Here is a 21,213-nt window from a genome sequence, read left to right as displayed (position 1 = left end):
TCCTTCCCACTATGGTTAAAACCACCATACCCAGTAACACATATTCTTCTAGGAAACAATACCTTTGCCAGCCTAAATTTATTTCTGTTCACTGGAACAGTTGGTTAGAAGTGTTTTTGTTTTATGCCATGCTTCTAATAGGCATAGGTAGGCTGCAAAACCAGAACTGGTTTAAAAATGCATTTTTCCCAGAATAGTTTATACTAATTTCAAAAATGTAAAAATTAAACAGCAAGAGTGATGCTTCGTTCTGAAAAGGAAGGGCATGTGCCTGCTTTTTTGCAAGATTATAGGGTTCCTTTATTTATGTTCAACCTAAACAAAAAGAGAGGGAAACTGTTAATAAATATAAAAAAATAAAATGTACCATGTCATTCTATTTATTATGGGGAAAAGATTGAGAACAATTTAAAACTGTAACTCTGCTTCCAAGCAATCTGCATTGCATACGAGGTTCATTCTTTGTGCTTTTTAGATCTGCAGTCTAGATAATTAATGTTTGGAGCACTACTGCAATTTTGGTATTACTTTCACCACCCCCCTGTCACTGAATACTGTGTCGGTTCAATGTTATGTTTACTGAATGTTCTGTCACCAGTCCCCCTTGTTCTTCAGTCTGGTGTACGTCTGGGTGATCTGTTTGTTCTGCTTTGGCATCCATTGGAATGACAAAAATGTTCTGAAATGCAGCTTCGCTTTCATGATGAGTCCTGTCAAGTGATACATTTCTGCAGCAAAAAGGGTATAGTGAATCATAAACACAGTGTAAGCATATGTCTGTGTCCCAAAACAATTAACAAAATGTCGGATGGAATGGAACTAGTCAGGGAGAAAAAAAGACTTATTTTTCCTATTTAAGCCTAGAGATTGTGCAAGTCTCACTAAATGCATAATCATAAGGATGTTAGATTTTAATATTGTAGCATTTTTGTACTTTTAATTAACCGTTTTATAACAAGCATTTGTTTGTTTACTTGTTTTTGAGTATTAAGTTCCTTGAGGTCTCTGGCCAGGCAAAACTCCCATAGATTTTGACTGGAGCTTGACAGACAAATAACTGAACAAGTACACAGTAAAAAGTAGTATTTTATAGTTCAAAATGCTGATGGCTATTTTAATACCTTGTAATTGGGGAAATTTGATGCTATTTCTCTGTGTTTTCATCGTGGATTCAAACTCCAAAGTACGTATGCATGAATGAATTTCTTAAATTTCATATCTCTGTGGTATAGTGATGTTTATGCAATTGTAAGTTTTTTCTTTCTCCATGGCATAATTGAGTATAAAAGAGCTTTATGATACTCGTTATGTTTTTCCCTTGGAATAAAACCAAAGTGGCTAATTGATGCAGGCTTGGACCAGTGGTAGACCAGGTAAACACTGGTTATATGTTCAGACTGGAGGCCAGGAATTCTTTGTCACATTAGTAAAGATGAAATTACATCTTTACTGTAGTTGCAATTTGACTATAGTTTTAGTTTTTCTACACTAATCTGAATTTGATTCTCATTTCTGAGGTCACCCAGGGTGAGTCAGATCTGGTCAAGCCAAAATAAGCTCTTGAATTGTTCCTAAAATGATGGAAAATATGAGTCAATTCAGAGAGTTGTTAAGCACGTAGAAGCAGTCATAGGCATAAAACAACCACAAAGCTGCAGACGGTGCAGTGGGAGAGAAGGTCCACCCAATGAGTCAAAGTTGAATGTAACTGGATTTCAGGGCTTGTCTTTTAGCAGAGCTGGTGGATAGCTAAAAGAGAGGTATGAGAGCCATGAACAGGGAGGAGAAATGGACAGATGTTTATGTTGTGTGATTGCTTTTGGATTAATGTAAAGTGAAACACCCAGAAGGGAATAGATTTGATCTGTGACTTGGACTTTCTTTTGCAGGAAGACTGAGATAATTAACAATATGGAAATAGGCAGGGGACTTCAAAACTCTGAAAGCAGGTGATGAGACCCTGACATATCTTACACGGTAAGAACACAATTTGGTACGCTCATTACCATTGTTGCCAATTGTATCAGCCTGGGTACACATATTGCAATTAATAACTCTGCTTTCTCAGTGGTTCTGGGAAAATCTGTGCTACTGTCATACATCACAGCGCGGTTACTATTTTGCACAAGCTGCTGTTGGCTGTGGGAAAATTTCCCATGCAGACTTAGAAAACATGAGGCCTTAATATAAGAAAGTAACCCACCAAACATCATGTTTCAATATACTTTGTTTTTTGATGGTAGTGGTTCACTGTTCATGATCACAGGCAAAATACAGCGCAGGTGCTGAGTCAAGAAGCGTTACTATATAATATAGAGCTGGCTCTGTCAGTGCGGTTACAAAATTTGGTGAAAATTTCTTATTAAAAATAGGACCTCAATGATCATTTTAATTTTTAGTTATGAACATGTGAAGACAAAATCCTTTTCTTTTAGATCTTTTCTCCTCGTTATAGCCTATTGCTGCTGCTTCATTGCTGCAGCGTTCTTTGCTAGTGCAGTAAATCTGGAGACCTAATGGTGCACAAGCCCCTTTGAGGACAGCACTGACTTTTAAAATATTCATTTCTATGCGGATCAGGGATATCCCAGTCTGGCTGTAATCAGAGGAAGAAGGAAGGAGACAAATAATCACTGAACATGACTGTTTAGGGAGCAATTTCTGTCAAAAAAACAATCAGCAGCAGAGGTGGTTATGAGCTGGCCTTGCACCCCCAAGCACAAGTAAGAGTGATGTGGGCTTGTTTGATACTCGTAATAGTATAATTGCTTCTTTCTATTCCTTCATCCTCTAGCCAGCTGCTTCTCCCCTACTATGCTGAAATGCCTGTTGTTTCTCTAACTGCTGAGTAACGTAGGGCTGGTGAAAGGTGCCAGACTGACAGCAGTGGGCTCTGCACTGCTTTGTTTAGATCCAGCCAGCAGGTAAAGCTCAAGCCCTGACAGTGCCCCTCGCTGCAGGACTGAGGTTCAACCCTGACCTGCAGGGACAAGTCGCAAGGCAGAGGCTCCTGCAGGGCAGCTCAGTTCTTGGTTATTTTTGTTTGTCAAAATGATGCCAGCTGTGGGAGTGAATTGCACGTTCTGGAAAAGCAGGATGGCTCTCTGTTTCCAGCCAGCAATCCAGACAGAGATCAGTTCAAAGCCTGAGTTATTCCAAATGGAATAGACCTTTGCGCTATGAAATCAGTTTGCAGCAAGTTTCCTGCCACTGGGAGTTCAACTGACTACCAAATTTATCTCACCCAGGCTTAATGAACAGTCATCAGGTAGTAATGATCCTACCAATCTTGATTTAAATAGCGGGGGTTGGATTCCGTATCCCTAGAGTAATTTTTTGTGCCATTCAAACCTCATCAAAGTGTCTCGGTGAAAATGATTTAGGTTAGCAGGTTGTACTGCATGTTGGCCAGCAGCTCAGGGAAGGTGCCTATCAGTTACTGGTGCTCAGTGGCAACGTGGGAGCTCACAGTAACTTCTTGTCTGCCTCAGTCCTGTTTTTTTGCAGAGGGATGCCTAACTCTGGGCTTTTTCTTTTAATACTTCAGGATAGCAACAGCAGCAAGGGTGTGTCCATCAATGACACCGCTAGCTAGTGTCTAAACCCTGTATTTCTTTGAGAGAGATTTGAATGTTCATTTTCACTGTGAAGAAAACAGAATATTATAAAAAATCATATCTGACCTTGTGTGAGAAAACAGAACAGAGGCCTCAGCAACTCCAGGGCTGGCTCAGCCAAGTGATGTCACATAAAAAATTAAAGAGAAAGAGGGCTTTATTTGTATCGTGTCTGTATGTAGGTCACAAGGACTTAAGAGAAGGCACCAACCAGACAAAAACCTTCCAAAAAAAAATACCATTATTGTAGGAGAAGGATTCTTTCTCAATCAGACAACTGAAAATCAGTACTGAAAGAATTTCAGTGTTCGATGCTATCAGTTAGTTGGGTTTCCAGTTCCCAGAGGCTGAGCAGAGGAGGACCTGCACTGTTTGTGTCCTCAGCCTGCCTGGCTCCTGCTTGCAAGCTTACCCAGTACACAGCAGCGAGACGCTAGGAAGCTGATTCAAGCCATTTTTCTTCCTGACTTTCTGTGCTGTGATGACCCCACATAAATCAAATCTAGCTTGATCATCCTTCCTGAGGAATAAAGGGATGTGAGTCAGCTTCACCTACCTCTGACTGCAGCTCCCCATACCAGTCTGTGTTTCTGGTTTCCCTCAGTCCCTAATTACAGGATCTGGACAAAAACCTCTCCTGCTGCTCCCATGCTTGTGAGCATCACTCAGGGTCAATAGCCGCTGTAGTGATTCTGTGCTGCTCTGCGAGAATGACTTCTTTCTGCAGGGATCTACACAGTCCATACATCTTTTCTGAGCAAACTACTTCTGAGCTTTGAGTAGCCTGAAGAGGGAAGGAAAGCAGATCTTCTGCCCAGCCCTGTGGTCAGCCTTTGTGCAAGTGCCAGAATACCGACATGGACCAGTAATCTAATAAGCATTTCTTTTAGGAGAGGAAGCTGGAAGCGGCGATGCAGCTGTTAAGAATCAGGGCACAGAAGGTCTAAATGCCTCCGGCTGCAGAGCTCTTAGTGACACGTGGGTTATAAATGGTAATGCAGTGTGGGAAAAAATAAAGGGATAAGCTGGGCCTAAAAGTACAAATTGCTTGTAGAAAAGCTGCGTTAGAAGTGCAGGTTTTTGTTTTTGAAATCAGCAAGGAAAATAATTTTTCCTTGGCTTTAAAATCCACTTAGGTTCCCAGATTCTGTATCACAGTCCATGCATGTTTGATTAGCAAAATTTATTTTTTTTTCTAAGACAGTATCTGGAGATAGCAATAACTTTAAGCCGGTGTTCAGCAGTGGAGGTATATCTTTATAGTGAATCATCTTTTCAAAAAAAATTAGGACTTTTGAGACAAATACTGTCTCAGAGGATGATGTTCCTTCTCAGAAAAACTTATTTTAAATGGGAAAGGTCTTTTTGGTATTTTTTTTATGACTTCATATATATATATGAAGTCATAAATATATATATATTATATATATATATGACTATATATATGACTCTATATATATATTTATGACTTCATATATATATATAATATATATCATATATATATAATATATATATCATATATATATATGAAGTCATAAATATATATATATGTAATATATATAATAATATATATATTATTATTTTTTCAGTGAAAGTTTGTGTTGATTTTGCCATACCAAATCACTGTTATAAAGCCATTATGTAATTGCTATATTTTCTGGTAAACCAAGAGTTTTGATAAATATTGTATTGCAAGGCAGACCTTTGGCAGAAGCCCTTATGTGTTCAGTGAGTAAACGAGAGCAAAGATATAGTGACTTGATTACAGAATCTCATCAGGTGCTTCCAGAAAAAGAAAAAAGAGCTATGTGTGCAGAAGACTTGCGATTTAACATGGGTAGTGCAGCATCTTCAATCTATATATTTAATAATTTGTCTGAATCTTGGTTTTGTAAGTAGTGTAAAAATCCCAATATTGTGCAAGAAGGGTTTAAATCTTGTAGTTCTTTGTCTCCTGTCTCTCAGGACACAAGCTGCATCTAACCTTGTAAGCCAGAGGTTTTTGTACAGAAATCCATCTGTAGCATAGTTGATTCAGCTGAGGAGCAGAATGAAGGCATTATCACTAGATGGCAGCATGGTTTATGACTCAGACTTCTCTACCTGATTGTCAGAGGCTGCTCTGAAAGGCCATGCCTTCCTTCTCTGGGGAAAAAAATCACAGAAATTCAGAGGTGGTGGATTTAGAACCACTTCGTCATGCTCACCAAGGGAGTCATCAGGATAATCTTGGGTGGTAGAATCCTGCCTTATTGGTACATGCAAGTGGTTTGTAAACTTCACCCAAATTTTGTCAGTTTCTGTCTGAGGAAGCAGAATATTGGCAAGCTGACACCTTCTCCAGTCACTGAACTAAGTGTCCAGATTTTTAAGCATCCTGAGAATAGTAGCTGATCTGTATGTGTTACCAAACTGAGCCGTTCAAAAATGCATATTTAGGTTGAAAATGAGGTTTTAAAAAATAAACAGTTGTCTTTCTATGTTCCCTGATGTTTTCTCGTCATTTAGGAGGAAAATGGGTTTTGTTTATAAGCTGTTGTATGGTATTATGAGATGAAGTTCAGATTTTCAATTCTTGTCCAGATTTTTCTCTTGATTCCAGAAGGAAACTTTAAGAGAAATATCTCTTATTCCAGGATTTAATATAAAATCACAGTTGTTAACAACATGGTCTCATTTTCTCAGTATTACATCAGCATTGTTTGAGTAATACCAGCATACTTCCTGCTGACCAAGAATAAATAAAACCAGGATAAAACCATTGGAAGAGGCACACCACAGGCTAGATGTAATATAAGCATCTAACAGAAAAAGCAGATGTAAAGAACTGCCTTCTTTGGAGATGGTGAAGAAGTAGCATGAGATATGTTCTCTGATACAAAAGCATATTTATTTCTTCTGTTAAACGTATCTAAACAAATATAAACAGTTTTAACTTTTTGTAAAATATTCAGTGCCATATTATGGTGTATCAGACACATCAAAGCAAAACTGAAGCCCAAAAAAGTACTTACAGGCAAAGAAAAATAGTTTTTTTGTTTGTTTGTTTGTTTTTGTATTTCTAGAAGAGAGATGTATCCTTCTCTGCATCACTTTTTCAAAATGTTCTGTTCTTGCACAGTTAACTTGCATCAGTTTTTTCATTGTGGCACACCCTAAGCACTATGCTAGCACAAGAAAAATATATCAAATATTGGTTTCCCTTGTCTGGCTTTGAGATTCTTTATTTTAAAACAAAATCCTTTTTTGCCTGGTTTATAGGGAAGTAACTTATCACCAGATAGCTGTCTGTGCCATCTAACTCATCTCTTCAGATGAGCCACAGGAATTCGGAATAGAGGAAAAGCTTGAGAGAGTGAAGGAGATGGGAGGGGACAAGTAAACATGGTTTTAAAATATAAGGAACATGAACTGCAAAGCAGATAAGTGCAATATGTGGAGGTTAATACATTTCAGGAAAATCAGTGGAGATACAGGGCAATGTGCTGGAGAACCCATTATACCTAAAAGATGGAGGGATGCCTAGTGTTTTAACAGACAGCAGAGAATCAGGATTTCTGGCTATTAATCCCATCTCATATGACCTGGGGCAAACTACATAATCTGTATTTAAAATATAGTACTATTGCTTTAATAATGAAGGGCTGAGGAACAGCAGTCTGGAAAGCAGGATGCTTAATAAAGTATGCTGTGTTTATTCCATGCATACTGAACTCTGAGTAACCCTTACAGTATGGAAGTTCCTCTGGCAGGCCAAGTGGGGAATTTGGCCTTTCTTTAGTTCAGCTGCTTTGTGTATTTGCTTCAGTAACCATTAGTGATCCAGATACAGAAATGCTAAAGTTACTGAAGTAGAGATGCACAAAAATAAGGAAGCTGTGAAACTGCAAAATCATAAGGAAGAAAAAAATAATCTTTTCCATGTCAGAAATATGAAAACATGTTGGTATTTTCCAAAGAAACACCGTGTTTCAAAGTCAAAAGATTTTTCTTTTCATTTATTTCCTCAGGACTTGCTCAGGACTCATTGATAGCCTGCATTTTTCACCATGCATATCATGAAACAAACTCTGCTATGTATGAAAGAAAATGCTCTGGATGTCCCAAGCTAGAGGAAGAAGATGAAGGGAGTGGGACTATTATCAAGGTACAATTATTAAAATGGCACTTGTATATAAATCACTAATGGATTTGAAATCAGACATTTCACACCTTTTCAAAATGGATTTGTTTTAAAGCAAAGACAAAATAAATGTTTTTTTTCCCAATATTAACTGTGATATTATATACATATAAATATTTTTCAGAAATTGCTTTGCTTGTAAAAAATAATTCCAACAAAAAACCTTCCAGCTTTATATAAGCTTTTACATACGTGATTTGTAGAAGTGTGCGTGAAATAATGCGGTTGAGCATCTACGCTTTGTTACAGGTATTTTCTAAGGCAGCAGCTTTAGCTGTGTGGTGTAAAACTAGGATGGCCAGGGATATGGCAGCAATTTACACTAGACAGCGCTGGTGTTATTTGAGACCCTTTCATGTCTCTCCGGATTGCTGTCACTCTCTCTCAACACATTGATCCTTTAAAATAGGGGAAAGACAAGGAAAAGACAGAAGCTCTTAGTGTCTTTGTTCTTCCTTGAAACACTACTTAAAATTAATGAGTGTTTCTATAAATGGTATAAAGTCAAAACAGATACAAATGGAAAAATCAAATGTACTTGTGCTTCAAAATACGGTCTTTTTTAAAACATCTCCTTACCAATGCAAATAAACATTTTGTATTAAGTAAATATGACATGAAGTGAAGCTAATAGAGACAAGGTTCTGCAAAATCCTGAGCATCTCCAGTTCTTGTCAGATTCTCAATTCACACAAGGAAATACCTTGTCTTGCAAGGCCAACTAGTAGTGTCCTTACATTAATTACATAACGTTTGTTGTTAAAAGTCCATCATTTACTTCCTTATTAGCCATAGCTGCATGCTAGTAGCCTATGGCTAATAAGCCAATAATGTGAGTACAATTGAGAAAGGCCAAATCATCATAATTTTCATTTTTTAAGAATTTTCAGTTCTTAGTGTTCATATATTATATTTTTAGATTTTGAAAATCAGTCCTCTATACAGCAGCTAGCATTTAAAAACTGATTCATTGTTTTATGATGTCTGTGAAGAACCAGAGAAGCTCTTAGCAGATTTCCTGTGGAAAGAAGAAATTAAAACATGCTGTTACATAGTGTTTTTTATTGATTTCAGTAAACTTGAGAAATGCTGCACAGAGCTTGCCTTCAAGAAAACCTAAACCAACGTCATATAGACTAAATCATCAGTTGCTTGGTTTCTTAGGTGGAGCATGCTTCCTACTGTAGGGAGCTGCAGAAGGGATGTGAGAGAAGGAATGACAGTAAAATAAGCAAATCGGTGCAGTGCCCTTGAAAATGAAGAAGTTCTAGGACTGATTTCAGAAAGTTGTCCAGCTATCATGAGAAACCCGCTGCCAACAGAGTCCAGGCAGAACTCCAGTGTATACTCTAGAAGCAGGGTAAATTTGTGAAACATCCGGGTCGTGGTTTCATCCCACATTTATCCCACTGCCTCCTAAGCCTCATTTGACAAAACTTGTACAATCACATTAGAAGTTCATTAGGTAACTGTAAGTCCAGAGAGGGATTCCAGGGCATTACTGATGCCTTTGAAACACGTTGTGACTAAGGAAGAAGTTATTTTGGGTGGTGTTGTATGGTGGTGACAGCCTATTTCAGAAACCTGCATCCAGATACCCTCCTGCCAGCAGTTCCTGCTAACGTTAACTGCAGGTACAGCGCGCCTTCGTTTTACAGGGGGATACAGCCGTTTTTTCCCCTTTTTGATGCTGACTGAGGATTGCTTAGAAGACCACAGCCATGTGACAAGTCTCCAAATTAGACTAGATTACCTTGAAGATAAGTTCCAATTTGAAGTTACGTTGTTCTGATATGTCAGCAAGTATTATCATATAGATACTATCAAGTAATAAAATCTTTACAACGCATCATATGAACTATGTAGATAAAGGGGATATGACTATTATTTTTTGGTCAGAAAAGTCAGAAGGGGTAGTTACAATGATTCCTGTCTTTAGGGATGTCAGATACTAATTTATTAGAACAATGCTTGCAGTCTGTTAGGGACTTTCAATATAAGTATGTCAAACAAATATATGGAGGTAGTATCTTTTAGCTCAGTTTGCTTTTATCAGAAGACTGCAGATAAGGCTGAATTATAATCTTGTTTTAGCAATTTTTAAAAACTTCTCTGTATTAGACCAAAACTGTTGAGGTACAAAATGTTCCATAGTGGCTTTTAGTCCAAAGGTGATATTTCAAAGAAAGCTTAACAGGTTTGTGTGACCCAACTTGATGGGAGCCAGTCATTTTTCTACTGTGCACTTCCAAATTTTATATGTCAAAAGTGGCATAACAAAAATCTTCAAGTCTTCTGTTGAAGTCTTTACTAAAACTTTAAAAAAAAAAAAAGATACCTTCCTGTTTCTGCTGTCAGTCCCCATTACCATTGTTTTGGATACAATTGATTAAATAAATGTAAGATAACTAATTAAAGGAAAGAATCCTGAAGAAAGAAAAGAACAATTAGATTCAAAAGAAGTCGCTAGTATCAGTCTTACTGTACGTTATGTAAGTTATGTTAGTATATCCATTAATGGCCTTTTATTAAAAGGTGAGTAGTGTACTAACGAAACTTGTTGAGCTGGAAAACATTTGAGATCCTAGTAAAACTGGGGTAAGCGGAGTACTAGGATGATAAGAATAAGTCTGTCACTTCAGAATTGTCTTAACAGAGTTTGGCGTGGCTTAGCCTGATTGCTTTAGTCTAACAAAAACAACAAAAAATGGTGCCCTCTAAAGAAATTTGGGATAAACTCAGAGAAAGAAAGGGCAGTTCTGGCGCAAGTACAAACAGATTTAGAACAACAATTCATTAATTTAAACTATAAATTAAAAGAAAATTTTTACATACCAGGGAGTAAACTGCCTGCCAAAATAACAAAGACAAGCACTTCATAGAGTGCTATCAGTTCTAAAAATCTGAAATGGTAACAGAGATATCCCTCCCAGTTCTTTGTTTGGGTGCTTTTGAGTTTAGGAGTGCAGATTTAATTTGCTTAGGTGTTGGATTCTGAAAAGCCAATGTGTAATACAAAGTACAGAGAATTTATAATTTATATAATATATATATTATATATATATATAATATTATATATATATAATTTTATAATTTATAATATATTTATACAGAGCCTTAAGCTTGCAGAAAAAATGTTCAGTTCACCCAAACCAGACACGTACCACTAGCTCAGTTAGCATGGCCTTCATTTTTCTCCTAATAGGCATAACGAAGTGTAACTCAGATCACAATTGCAATGAACATTTTTCGGTGGCTATATCCACATTGTGTGGATACTCCCCCAGCAGCTTGTTTCCTTCTCCATGCCAATACTTCCACTGTGCCATCACAGGTATTGGTGTGATCATCTGAGTAACTGGATCACAGCACTGATCCAGCTGAAAAATAGCTTTATATTTTGGGGTATTTTTAATTCAGATCAGGCCCTTGCTCTGGTTGCTGTGTTACTGCATAAACACTTGTGCCACCACAAAGCAAGAGGTGACTCTTGAACAATTTAAACAGTGCCTTCATATCCTCAGGCTGCTCTCAGTCACTGCATAGTTTGCAGAAACCTCTAGGCCAATGAAAGGGCTAAATGTTGTTGATTGTGCTGGTGCCATTGGTCTTCCCCTCCTCTCATACCTCCTGCTCTACTGGCAGGCTATGACCACCTACTGAGACAGTTCAGGGAACAAAATCAGCTGAAAAATGGTGAAACCACCTGAAAACTAATCAGTTCATTTTTTCTTACTTTTTTTTTGGGGGGGGGGGGGGGAGTTTAGTTTTCTATCTTTTTAGTTGTCCAAACCAGACCTCAGCAGTCCTGTTGAGATGACATTCAGAGATCAGGAGCACCTGCCAGGGGCAGCAGAACCAACCACTTCTTACAGAAGCTATGCCAGCTTGAACCAGTTAATTATCTTGCTCACTGGAGGTCTAAAGACTCAACAGACTAAAGGTTTTCCTGATAACAGTGCTTTGGCAGGAAATAACGCAAGTTTCCTTTATGGGAGTCCCCAAAATACTAGTTTTCTGAAGGATTTGAGCCTTCCTCCCCTGCAAATGTTCCCATCTCTCAGCTTCTGGTAGGATCCTTTCTTTCTGTGTTTTTTTTTTTTTGTTAGGCAGATTCAACCCTTCAGAATGTCACATGTGGGGCAAGAGCAGCATCTGTACTGAGTCACCTGTAGAGGTGTTGTACAGCTGGCCAGAGCATTTCTGTTAAATGTTTGGAGTCTGTACAAGCATTAGCTTTTCAATAATTCAGCCACATCTTGTTGGTAATTACTTTTCTACTGCTTGTGAGTTTAGAATAATAGCACCTAGTACTATGCTAAATGGATACTTAATAAGGCAAAATTACAATACAACTCCCATGGAATTACACATTACATTAATACCAAATGAGTTCATTCTGAATTCATTATGAATGATTACTCTGAATACCAAAGGAATTAATAATCATTAGCCATTTCTGTGGAGAGTTGTTGAATAATCACCAGATACAGCTGTGTTAAGAATTTACAAGCTTTCCTGATCAGCATTCATTCTGAAAGGATCGTTAAGGGTAACTTTCTTTTCAGGGGAGAGCTCCTACTTTTATTCTGAATCGGTATTCCTTGTTCAACTGCATTCCAGTTTTAAAAGCACTTCAAAGACAGTCACTCAACCTTGTTCATTCACTAATGGAATTACTTTCCTTATCTCCACTTTGTCTTTAAAGTATCTCAGTTGGCTTTATACTACACGTCTGAAAGGTTAATAAACTTTAAAGCATGTTGGGAGACATTCAAGGGCAGGGTGACTCCGACATGACAAAAAGAATGCAAAGGCGTTATATTTATGACTGTGGCAAGTAAATTCTGAAAGTAGAGGTATCCTCGGCCTTTGATTTGGTTCCTGAAAGTTCCTTCTGTTCCTACCAGCTTTTGAAGACTCAGCTGTTCTGCATATCAGAAGTAGCTGACTTGGGGGGCAGCGGGAATTAACTACTCCCTTTAGATGAATTTTTCCTTTGGGTATAAGCTTCAATGAGGGTTTTACTTCTCTGAAAACTTACTCGTGCTAAGTGTCTGCAACAGCCACACAATTTCAACTCACATGATCCTAATAAATTTAAATGCACTGTTGAGCCTTTCTGAATAACTTCTCATTGTAACTAGTGGCTTGAGTCCTTCCCATAGTATAGGAGGCTTGCTGTGTGCTGATGTTAGAGAGGTGCCTTAGAAAGCCATCAGTTAGATAAGCTTTACTGCGAGTGTTTTGTTGTGCCTTTTTTTTTTTTAATTCCATGAGACAAACTCAGTATAAAAAGCCTGTGTGCCTTAAGTCTCACAGAGCAAGGTTATACCACTTCCTTGCAGTCTGTCTGCTGACAGTGGGGCTCCATATCAGCACACAAACCCTTGTGTTTCTCTGTGCTGAATCCACTCAGTGGGGTTTGTAAATGCTAGTCTGCCACAAATAACATTTGCATATAAAGTTAGATTCATTAAGTTGTTTGTGTTGAAGCTGTAGCTTCGCTGTAGGTGAAGCTGAAGAATTCAGACTGAATTCAGGGAAGCAAGCATTTGGCCTATGTTCTGTAATGTTTAATTAAATCTATATGAAGCAACCCTGTGTATTATTGATTGCCCAGATAGCAATAAAATGTACTTAAGCAAAGACTAATAATATATGGTATTTCAGTGTTGCCATAATCCAATGTTTAGGAAATCATTATCATTTAGAAATATGTCCCAAAATGAAACATGAAGATAATTGCTTGTATAAATACTGATACACTTAACATGACTCTTACTGAGCTGATTGTCTGGCTCAGGCGGGAGATTTTTCGTTTCACACAGTCATAGAACAAGGAGATTGGAGACTGGTCTTGGAGCTTCAGCTGTGGCATTGCGCTAGATACAAACCCTGGCACGCTTTAACTGAAGCCAGGGGGTTTTATGGGGGAGGTAGGGACTTGCTGTAGGACATGCTGATTGGCGTACAGGCCTTGGCCACCAGATATTTGGCCACCAGATGGCACAGTCCCCTATAGAATAATGTAACTTTCTTTGACCTACGTAAAGGGCAGCTGCATCTTCCTCCTGAAAATGATTGATAGTGCCAGGTACCCTGAAGTTAATAACCTTTCTGAAAGCAGTTTTTAACTTTTACACCTGGAGTTTTTTATTCTTTTGTCTTTCTCTATTACAGCTCTTGCCTCATGCCTTCTTTTTACACCCTTGTATGTGTAAAGGGAACTGCCTCTCATTTTTCCACTGGTCTCAGTTATAGCTGTTAATTCAGTTGGATTTCAACTCAGTTGTGTTAAGCAGAAACATGACATAAACAAGGATGTTTGCAGCAGTGTGCAGCTACCCACATTGCTGTAGATGGAATGGATTATATATGTAATGATGTATAAGTGTATTTTGAAAAAAAATGTGGATAATTTTGGTTTAATTTATTGTGGTTTTTTGGGTTTTTTTTGTTTGTTTTTTAACTGAGTAATTCTGCACCATTTAGCTAAGTGCCCAGCCCACCGAGGTTGAAGCACTGCTGTAGAGGTATGCAAAAGCAACATCACAGGCTTACAGCTCTGAAGAGGCAGGAAAATCATGAGTATTGTAAATACAAAGTGTAAGGTCATTAAATGAGAATGCAGTTTTTAGCTGAAACTGAGAGGAACTTGGATGACTAACCTTAACAATTGTGCAAGTAATCATCACCTCAGTAAAGTCAGAGGGTCTCCATCCCTTTATTCTTGGAATAAATATTGTCCTGACTCAATATTTGAAAGACTATTTAATGAAATTCTTCATTCTCCAGTGCACTCTTGAATTTCATTACATTTTATAACAAAAAGGCAGGAACTAAAGCAGAGATTTATTCCAGAATGAGTGAGCAGAAAATGGATGCAAATACAAAATGCACATTAGAAATTCCTCTGCACAGATGGGTACAGACGGTATGTTTGCTCACAACTTGTTCTAAACTGGTTCGGGTCCCAAGCAGCCAGGCAGAGTAAGCATGGTTATTGACACTGTGCAGTCTTACCTTTATTTTTTATATGGATGTTTTTAATACATTCTGCAACTCTCACATACAGCGTAGCATTACAACTCCTTGGAGGTGAATAAACTCCTCCTTAGTGTAGCAAGAATGACCAACCCAGCCAAGTAACTATTCACCTGTAATTTACTGTACGACATGCCGGCGCTGTGCCCACCACATTCCCACTGCAGACAAGCTCTAAGTGTTGTATAGCTGTGTATATGTCAGCATTTTTATATCACATCACAAGATAATTATCAATATAATTTGATCTTTATAAAGAAAGGGAACATAAAAGCCCAAGTACTGTTCATATAATCTGATTATCTTTTTCCTGTTTCAGAGAGTTGTGCCGTTTTCTTTATCCAGTTTGATCTATCTTCCAAGGTCCGTGTGGTGTTATTGTGCCAATGGCATTGTCCCCTAATAAGTTCTGTGTAAACAGACGAGTTTATGGCTTGAGTTCATTTACCTTCTTCACAGGGTTATACACGTCTCTCTGAAACGTTGAGAGCCTGGTGCAAGACAGAGGCCTTCGATACTGAGCTAACCTGAGGATGGTCGCACTGGTCACCCACTCCCCAAAAGTACAGCAGTGGCGGGACCTTTCGGTACATGGAGCATACAGAGCCACATGAAGGAGGCAAGTCTCTTACCTAAAGACTTGCACAGCCAGTTGTGCTGAGCAGCAATAAAGATTCTCACAGCCCATCAGTGGAGCAACTGCAGAACTCCCTGGGTGACTGAAAGTAATTGGCTCTTCAGAGCTCTCACCCTTTGCTTCTAAGGGCTTGTTTATTATAAGAATGTTTAAATTAATGTGCCATGCTTGGACACAGGATTTATGCATGGACCTAGGATTTCTTACTGACTCCATCATTCTTTCACTATACTATAAGCACTGATAGGTCACTTTTTTTTCTGTTTTCAGCTTGCCCATGTATGGAAGGGGGTTGAAGATACCTTCCTGTAAATTGAATTTTCGAATTTATGTGAGTGAAATTACGAGGGTTTTTTGCCTCTGTAATGGCACAGAGTTTTACACTGTTGTAGCTTAACTGGTAACTACTTAGCTTTGCCCTGGCAATAAGAACAGAGGTCTCTGTGCATGTGCAGCCACTTCGTTGGGTTCCATGCTAATGCTGTTTTATTTTATGGAGACGAGGCCTAAGGACCTGGGTCTAGCTGATGAAGGAAGTTTCCCTTTCAGTTATCTGCTCCTGCACAAGCTTCAGATTAAGCTGAAACAGTTCTAATAAAAAAAAAACAAAAGAAAAGAAAAAAAGGAAAACAAAAGTGTCAAATATGGTGGCAGAAGGGTCAGAATCGTTTTACAGACACTTTAAAATCAGGTGCAAAGGTAATACTGACTGCAAAGCAAGTTTCTCTGTTCCTTCCCTGAATCTTATGAATTTGTAACTGATACAAAAACCAACTATTAAAACACGGGCATGAGAGAAAAGTACTTGAATGCTGATCACGGAACAGGGAGAATGTTCGCAGAAGTAAGGTATATGGCTTTCTGCTATTTCAAGTAAGGAGACATCCTTTTAATGGCAAGCAGACAGCAGATGGTATGGCTTTTGTGGCGTCACAAACTCTAGCACAATACAGTCAGCCGCTGCACAGCATGGGACAATTTAAAGCTGAGTAAATATGGGGGGAGTTGAAGGGATAGGGGTGGGAAGGCAGTAATTCCTGGGACATTTGTTCCATTTTTATTTTACAAATTGACCATGATTTTTTATGCTTCCCTTTTGTTCACTTTCTGCATCTGCATCTGTGCTAGAAAACTGCTTTCCTGCCATGAGCGCATACCAAAATCAGTAGTTTTAACAGGACTGCTGCCTCAAAAACACATCTTCATGATAAACTTTTATATCTTTTTACAAAGATGTAAGATTTTGAAATTGCTTTCTGTCAGACCTTAGAAGAGGAAGTAGGTGGAAAAAAAACAAACAACGTAAATTTCCAAGTAATAAACATGAGGCAAGATCCTTTCCAGTCCATAGGTATGATCTCTTACAAAACTGACTCAAGATATTCTGAAGCTTTTTGTGGTCAGAAAATTCTTTTCTATTAGAAGTCTCCTTCTTGCCTGATTCAGACTCTTAACCCACCAGTCAGTTTGTTGTTCTGGAATCCCTCTTATTTTGCCCCTGTAAGGAAAAGTTTCAGAACTGTGAAGATTTTTCTAAGATAGGTAACGTTTTCTTACTCAAACCTCAGATACTCTGTGTATTCCAATGTTATGACACTGTTAGCACATAAATCCTAGGAAGGTTTTTGTTCAGATTAAAAGCTGTTGGTCTATATCATCAGCCAGTGGAGCAATGCCAACACACTGTAGCTGGGAATTTCTTACCCTGCTCTTGTATGTGTTCTAAATTACCCCATGGACTCTCACTTTTAGCATATTACACAAATGAGAGTACTGATTCTACTTTTCCCAAATAAGTATATACTTCTGAAATGTTTGTACTTTGTGCAAAAGTTCACTAAGCAATTTGAAGCACGATTTGTCTCCTGATATTAAATAAGATATGGGAACATGGTGCCATGAGTGTTTCTAATGTACTTTACATCCAAGTACTGTAAAATATTTCACAATTCTTGTCTTCATATGGGGATAAGGAAGGATGTGCAGGTGCAGTAATTTACCCAGAACCTTGGCATTGCCCAGGTCCCAGCAGAATTACTTAGGAATCTGGGCAGCCTGTTTCCTATTTTCACATATTAACTAGTATAGGATATGCTTCCAAATACAGCGAGGTTGTGATCGAAGGACGCTGCTTTGAAGATGTTTTCTCCCTGTTTCATCATAAAATATTTTACCTTTATTCCATCATCTCTGCAAAATCAGTGGGATCTTTAAGGGAAATATATATCACTTTCTTCAAATATGCAAAAAAGAAAACCCAGCTTTTGCCCTTGATATCTGCTGATCTCCAGATTACTGTCAAGGATCTTTAATTGAATTATGGCCCTTTTCAGATAGGTCAATGGCATCCATGTTAGTGACTCACATAGATCATAAAAGTATATTTCACAGGGGCGTGAGTACAGGTGGGCTGAACAGCTTGGGCTGGCTTATAAAAATGAGGGCCTCAGGCCATCTGCACTTACCAATTCTTCTTTGTTTCAGCGGCTATCCTGCACTACCAGCCACATCACCAGGGCAACATGGCATTCACAGGCAAATACGAATTTGAAAGCGATGAGAACTACGATGACTTTGTGAAGGCAATTGGTAAGTATGTCTTGGCGTGTAAGTCTTGAAGGTTATAAATTAGAAATACTTTTTTAAAGGGGCTTTTTATTGAAATGTCAAGAGAGCAACAGGAAATACCAGTCTTGGTAGGAGTGCTCAGCACTTCAGCAAGAGGATTCAGTTTTCATTCTTATAAGAAGCACTATTAGCCACAGGAAATAGTCCCCTTGTACAGAAGCAGGTATTCGTGTTCTGTGGCAGCAGAATGAAGGGCAGAGATGTTTGCAGTATAATAATCATGAAGATCACTTTTTCTGTTCTAAGTATTCATTGGTGGAAGTAAAGTTTTAAGTATGAAAGTACTTGTCAAAATTTTTTACAGTAACAGGTTACTGTGAACCCTTTCAGAAGACTGCCTAAGCCCATTTCAGAGATTACCCCTGTAAAATCTCTTAGGAACACTATGATCTGTGTGCAAAAGTTCAGTGCTTGTGTTCATTTATTTACAAAGCAATAGTAAATAGGAATGCCCAGTTGTATAGCAGAGGCAGAAGTTCATAGACATTAAATTCCATGTATCTGGACATGTAGCCTAAGAAGAAAGATGTGAACATTTATATATTGCAGCTATATGTTTACTGTGTATCCTTTCTAAGGGAAAAGAAAGCCAGACTAAAACCTATTCTTTTAGCAAATGAATTGATGTCCCTGTATCTTCCTTTATATAAATAATTTAAACTCAGCTTTGATACTGCTGTAAAACAAACAGCAACAACAAAAAAAAATTAAAACACAAATCAGATGTTCAAACATCAATGTCTGACAACAAACACACTGTTAGTATGCTTCAATTCCAATACAGATAGTAGGATATTTGATTTGATAAACTGTATTTTTCTATTTCTTAAGGTCTCCCCAGTGAGAAGGTTGAGATGGGAAGGAATTGCAAAATAGTCACTGAGGTGGTGCAGAATGGAAATGACTTCACCTGGACACAGCATTTCCCAGGAGGTCGCACCACGACTAACACATTCACTATTGGCAAGGAAGCAGACATGGAGACAATGGGTGGTAAAAAGTTCAAGGTAAATTAATTTCTCCCTTGAGTTCTATGTTGTCCCAGTTGTTTTTTGTTTTGTTTTGTTTTTTTAATGTAGGGTGAAAATCAAATCTGTCTCAAGGATGCATATTTTTTCCCCATTTCTTGATGACCCTAGCAAAATATCTAAAGCTGATTTTAATGAGCACTAGAGCTTCAACACTGTATTTACTAGTAAAGAACAAGGGCAGAGTGATGAGCATCCTACTGGTGTTGTAGCTGAAGCAATCATAATGTTAATTAAAACTCTGACAAGGTGGTTGACAGCTGTCTGCGTTGTCCAGCACCATGCAGCAACTCGAGCACACTCTAAGAGGAGCGCTATGATCCTTAGCTCTGCCTGTGCCTGACAGCAGTGCTTGCCTTTTAAAGTCACCTGTGCTGAGCCTTAAACAAAGGACTGCATAAAGTGAAGGGGAAAAAAAAACTCTCTGTATTCTCCATACTATTGGAAGTATAGAGCAACTTGCAACTTGAACAGTCTTTAGTGATAAGGGAGACTGTGCAACCTTGAGCTGATCCTATCATGGACAAAATCTTGATACAGAACCTGCTGTAAAACAATTGCTTTATTGCCTTATTCACTTCTCTTCCATTAGAAGGGATAGGTTGGGGTAACTAAACTCAGCATTTGTGACGTGTCCAGAACCATACAACAGATTACTGGATAAATGCTTTGTATTGAAGAGACAGGAAAACCAGCAATTTTTTCAGGGAGCTGTGACAAAATGAGAACAGTAATAGTATTGCATGATTTCCAGAATGCTGTTTCAGTCATACCTTTCTGATTCTAAGAGAAATATAAGAAAGAATGTCATTGCCTTTGAGAAATCTTTATGAAGCCTAGTGTATGGAAGAAAACATAATTCTACTTGGTCAATTTATTGCAAACTTCACAATTTTGAAATATTGTTAATTCTGTCTTCTTTTTGAGCACTTCGGCAGTCCAAATCCTATTAAGTAGCCAAAGATGAGTGCAGGGTAAATGACTCAGCAGAGAAACCACTGCCTTTCAGCACAGAGTCACTAACCAATATATAAATTAGTAAGACTTTCCTTGTATATGGTAAAACATGTTTTTTTTTAAAGTCCCCTCTTCTCTTCACTTTGCACATTACTTTTTTGCTTTCTAAATATGACTGGCTGATCTGTCTTTATTATTAAAAGCACAGGCAAGGCTGACTAGTTATGGAGGCAAGACTAATTTTCTGATGGAACTGCATAGCTAGTTTTGTTAGTCAGCTGAAATTGTAGCATTTGTAATCTTCGTATTAGCATCCTGGCATGCTCCTCCCATATAGAAGTAACTCTTAGAATAGAGTAGTTCACTTGGAAGGGACCTTCAAAGATTATCAAGTGCAACTGCCTGAGCACTTCAGGGCTAACCAAAAGTTAAAGCATATTATCAAGGGCATTATCTAAATGCATCTTGATCATGGACAGGCATGGGGCATCAACCACCTTGCTAGGAAGCTTGTTTCAATGTTTGACCACCCTCATGGTAAATAATTTTTTCCTAATGTCCAGTCCAAACCTACTCTGTCACAGCTTTTGTGCCATTCCCTTGTGTTCTGCCATCAGTTACCAGGGAGAAGAGACCAGCACATCCTTCTCCATTTCCCTTCCTCAGGAACTTGCAGAAAGTATAGCAACTGACACGTTATAGTATAAAGGTGTGACTGCAGACTGTACAGTCATCTTCATCTATACTTAAATGATAGAGGTGAACTCTAGTGTAGTTAAAGGCATGAAACTCAGGATCTAGGGTGAAGATTAATATCACTAGCCCACAGTGACTTTTGAGCTGCTTGCAGGCAGGTTATCAGTATATGAGAACGCTACTTTAAAAATAACTCATACAATTTCACTTTTTACTGACAAAACAGAAGAACCACATAAAACGTTGAGGACTGAGAACACAGTCTGCAATAAGACCGTCTTTAGAGCTATGAGTGAACATTATTTATGATTTATTGTGTAAATATGGAACCGGGATGTATTGTTACTTGAATATTTTTCTATTTAATAAATTGTGGATGCTTATATTAGCTTTATTAGCTTATGCTTAGGAACTAAAGCA

The 21,213-nt window shown here is 38.2% G+C and overlaps 1 protein-coding gene across 23 annotated transcripts in view; it reads left to right on the top strand.

The window, feature by feature from the left end:
* The window catches only part of FABP6 (fatty acid binding protein 6), an 80,912-nt gene that overhangs the window by 17,985 nt on the left and 41,714 nt on the right, over window positions 1-21,213 (top strand). For 11 of the 23 annotated variants that reach the window (XM_083798143.1, XM_083798140.1, XM_083798142.1 and 8 more), the window contains 5 exons: window positions 1,890-1,977; window positions 7,628-7,764; window positions 15,307-15,466; window positions 17,969-18,073; window positions 18,944-19,119. In XM_083798143.1, coding sequence (XP_083654269.1) covers window positions 15,439-15,466; window positions 17,969-18,073; window positions 18,944-19,119 — 309 coding nt within the window. In that variant the 5' untranslated portion in view covers window positions 1,890-1,977; window positions 7,628-7,764; window positions 15,307-15,438. Of the gene's footprint in view, window positions 1-1,889; window positions 1,978-7,627; window positions 7,765-15,166; window positions 15,211-15,306; window positions 15,467-15,754; window positions 15,816-17,968; window positions 18,074-18,943; window positions 19,120-21,213 lie in introns of all 23 variants that reach the window. The other 12 variants (XR_014572196.1, XM_083798153.1, XM_083798149.1 and 9 more) reach the window with 5 other exon arrangements.

This window comes from Anser anser (assembly GCF_964211835.1).
Source record: "Anser anser genome assembly, chromosome: 14".
Classification (NCBI taxonomy): Eukaryota; Metazoa; Chordata; class Aves; order Anseriformes; family Anatidae; genus Anser; species Anser anser.
This window is presented reverse-complemented; position numbering and strand designations above follow the sequence as displayed.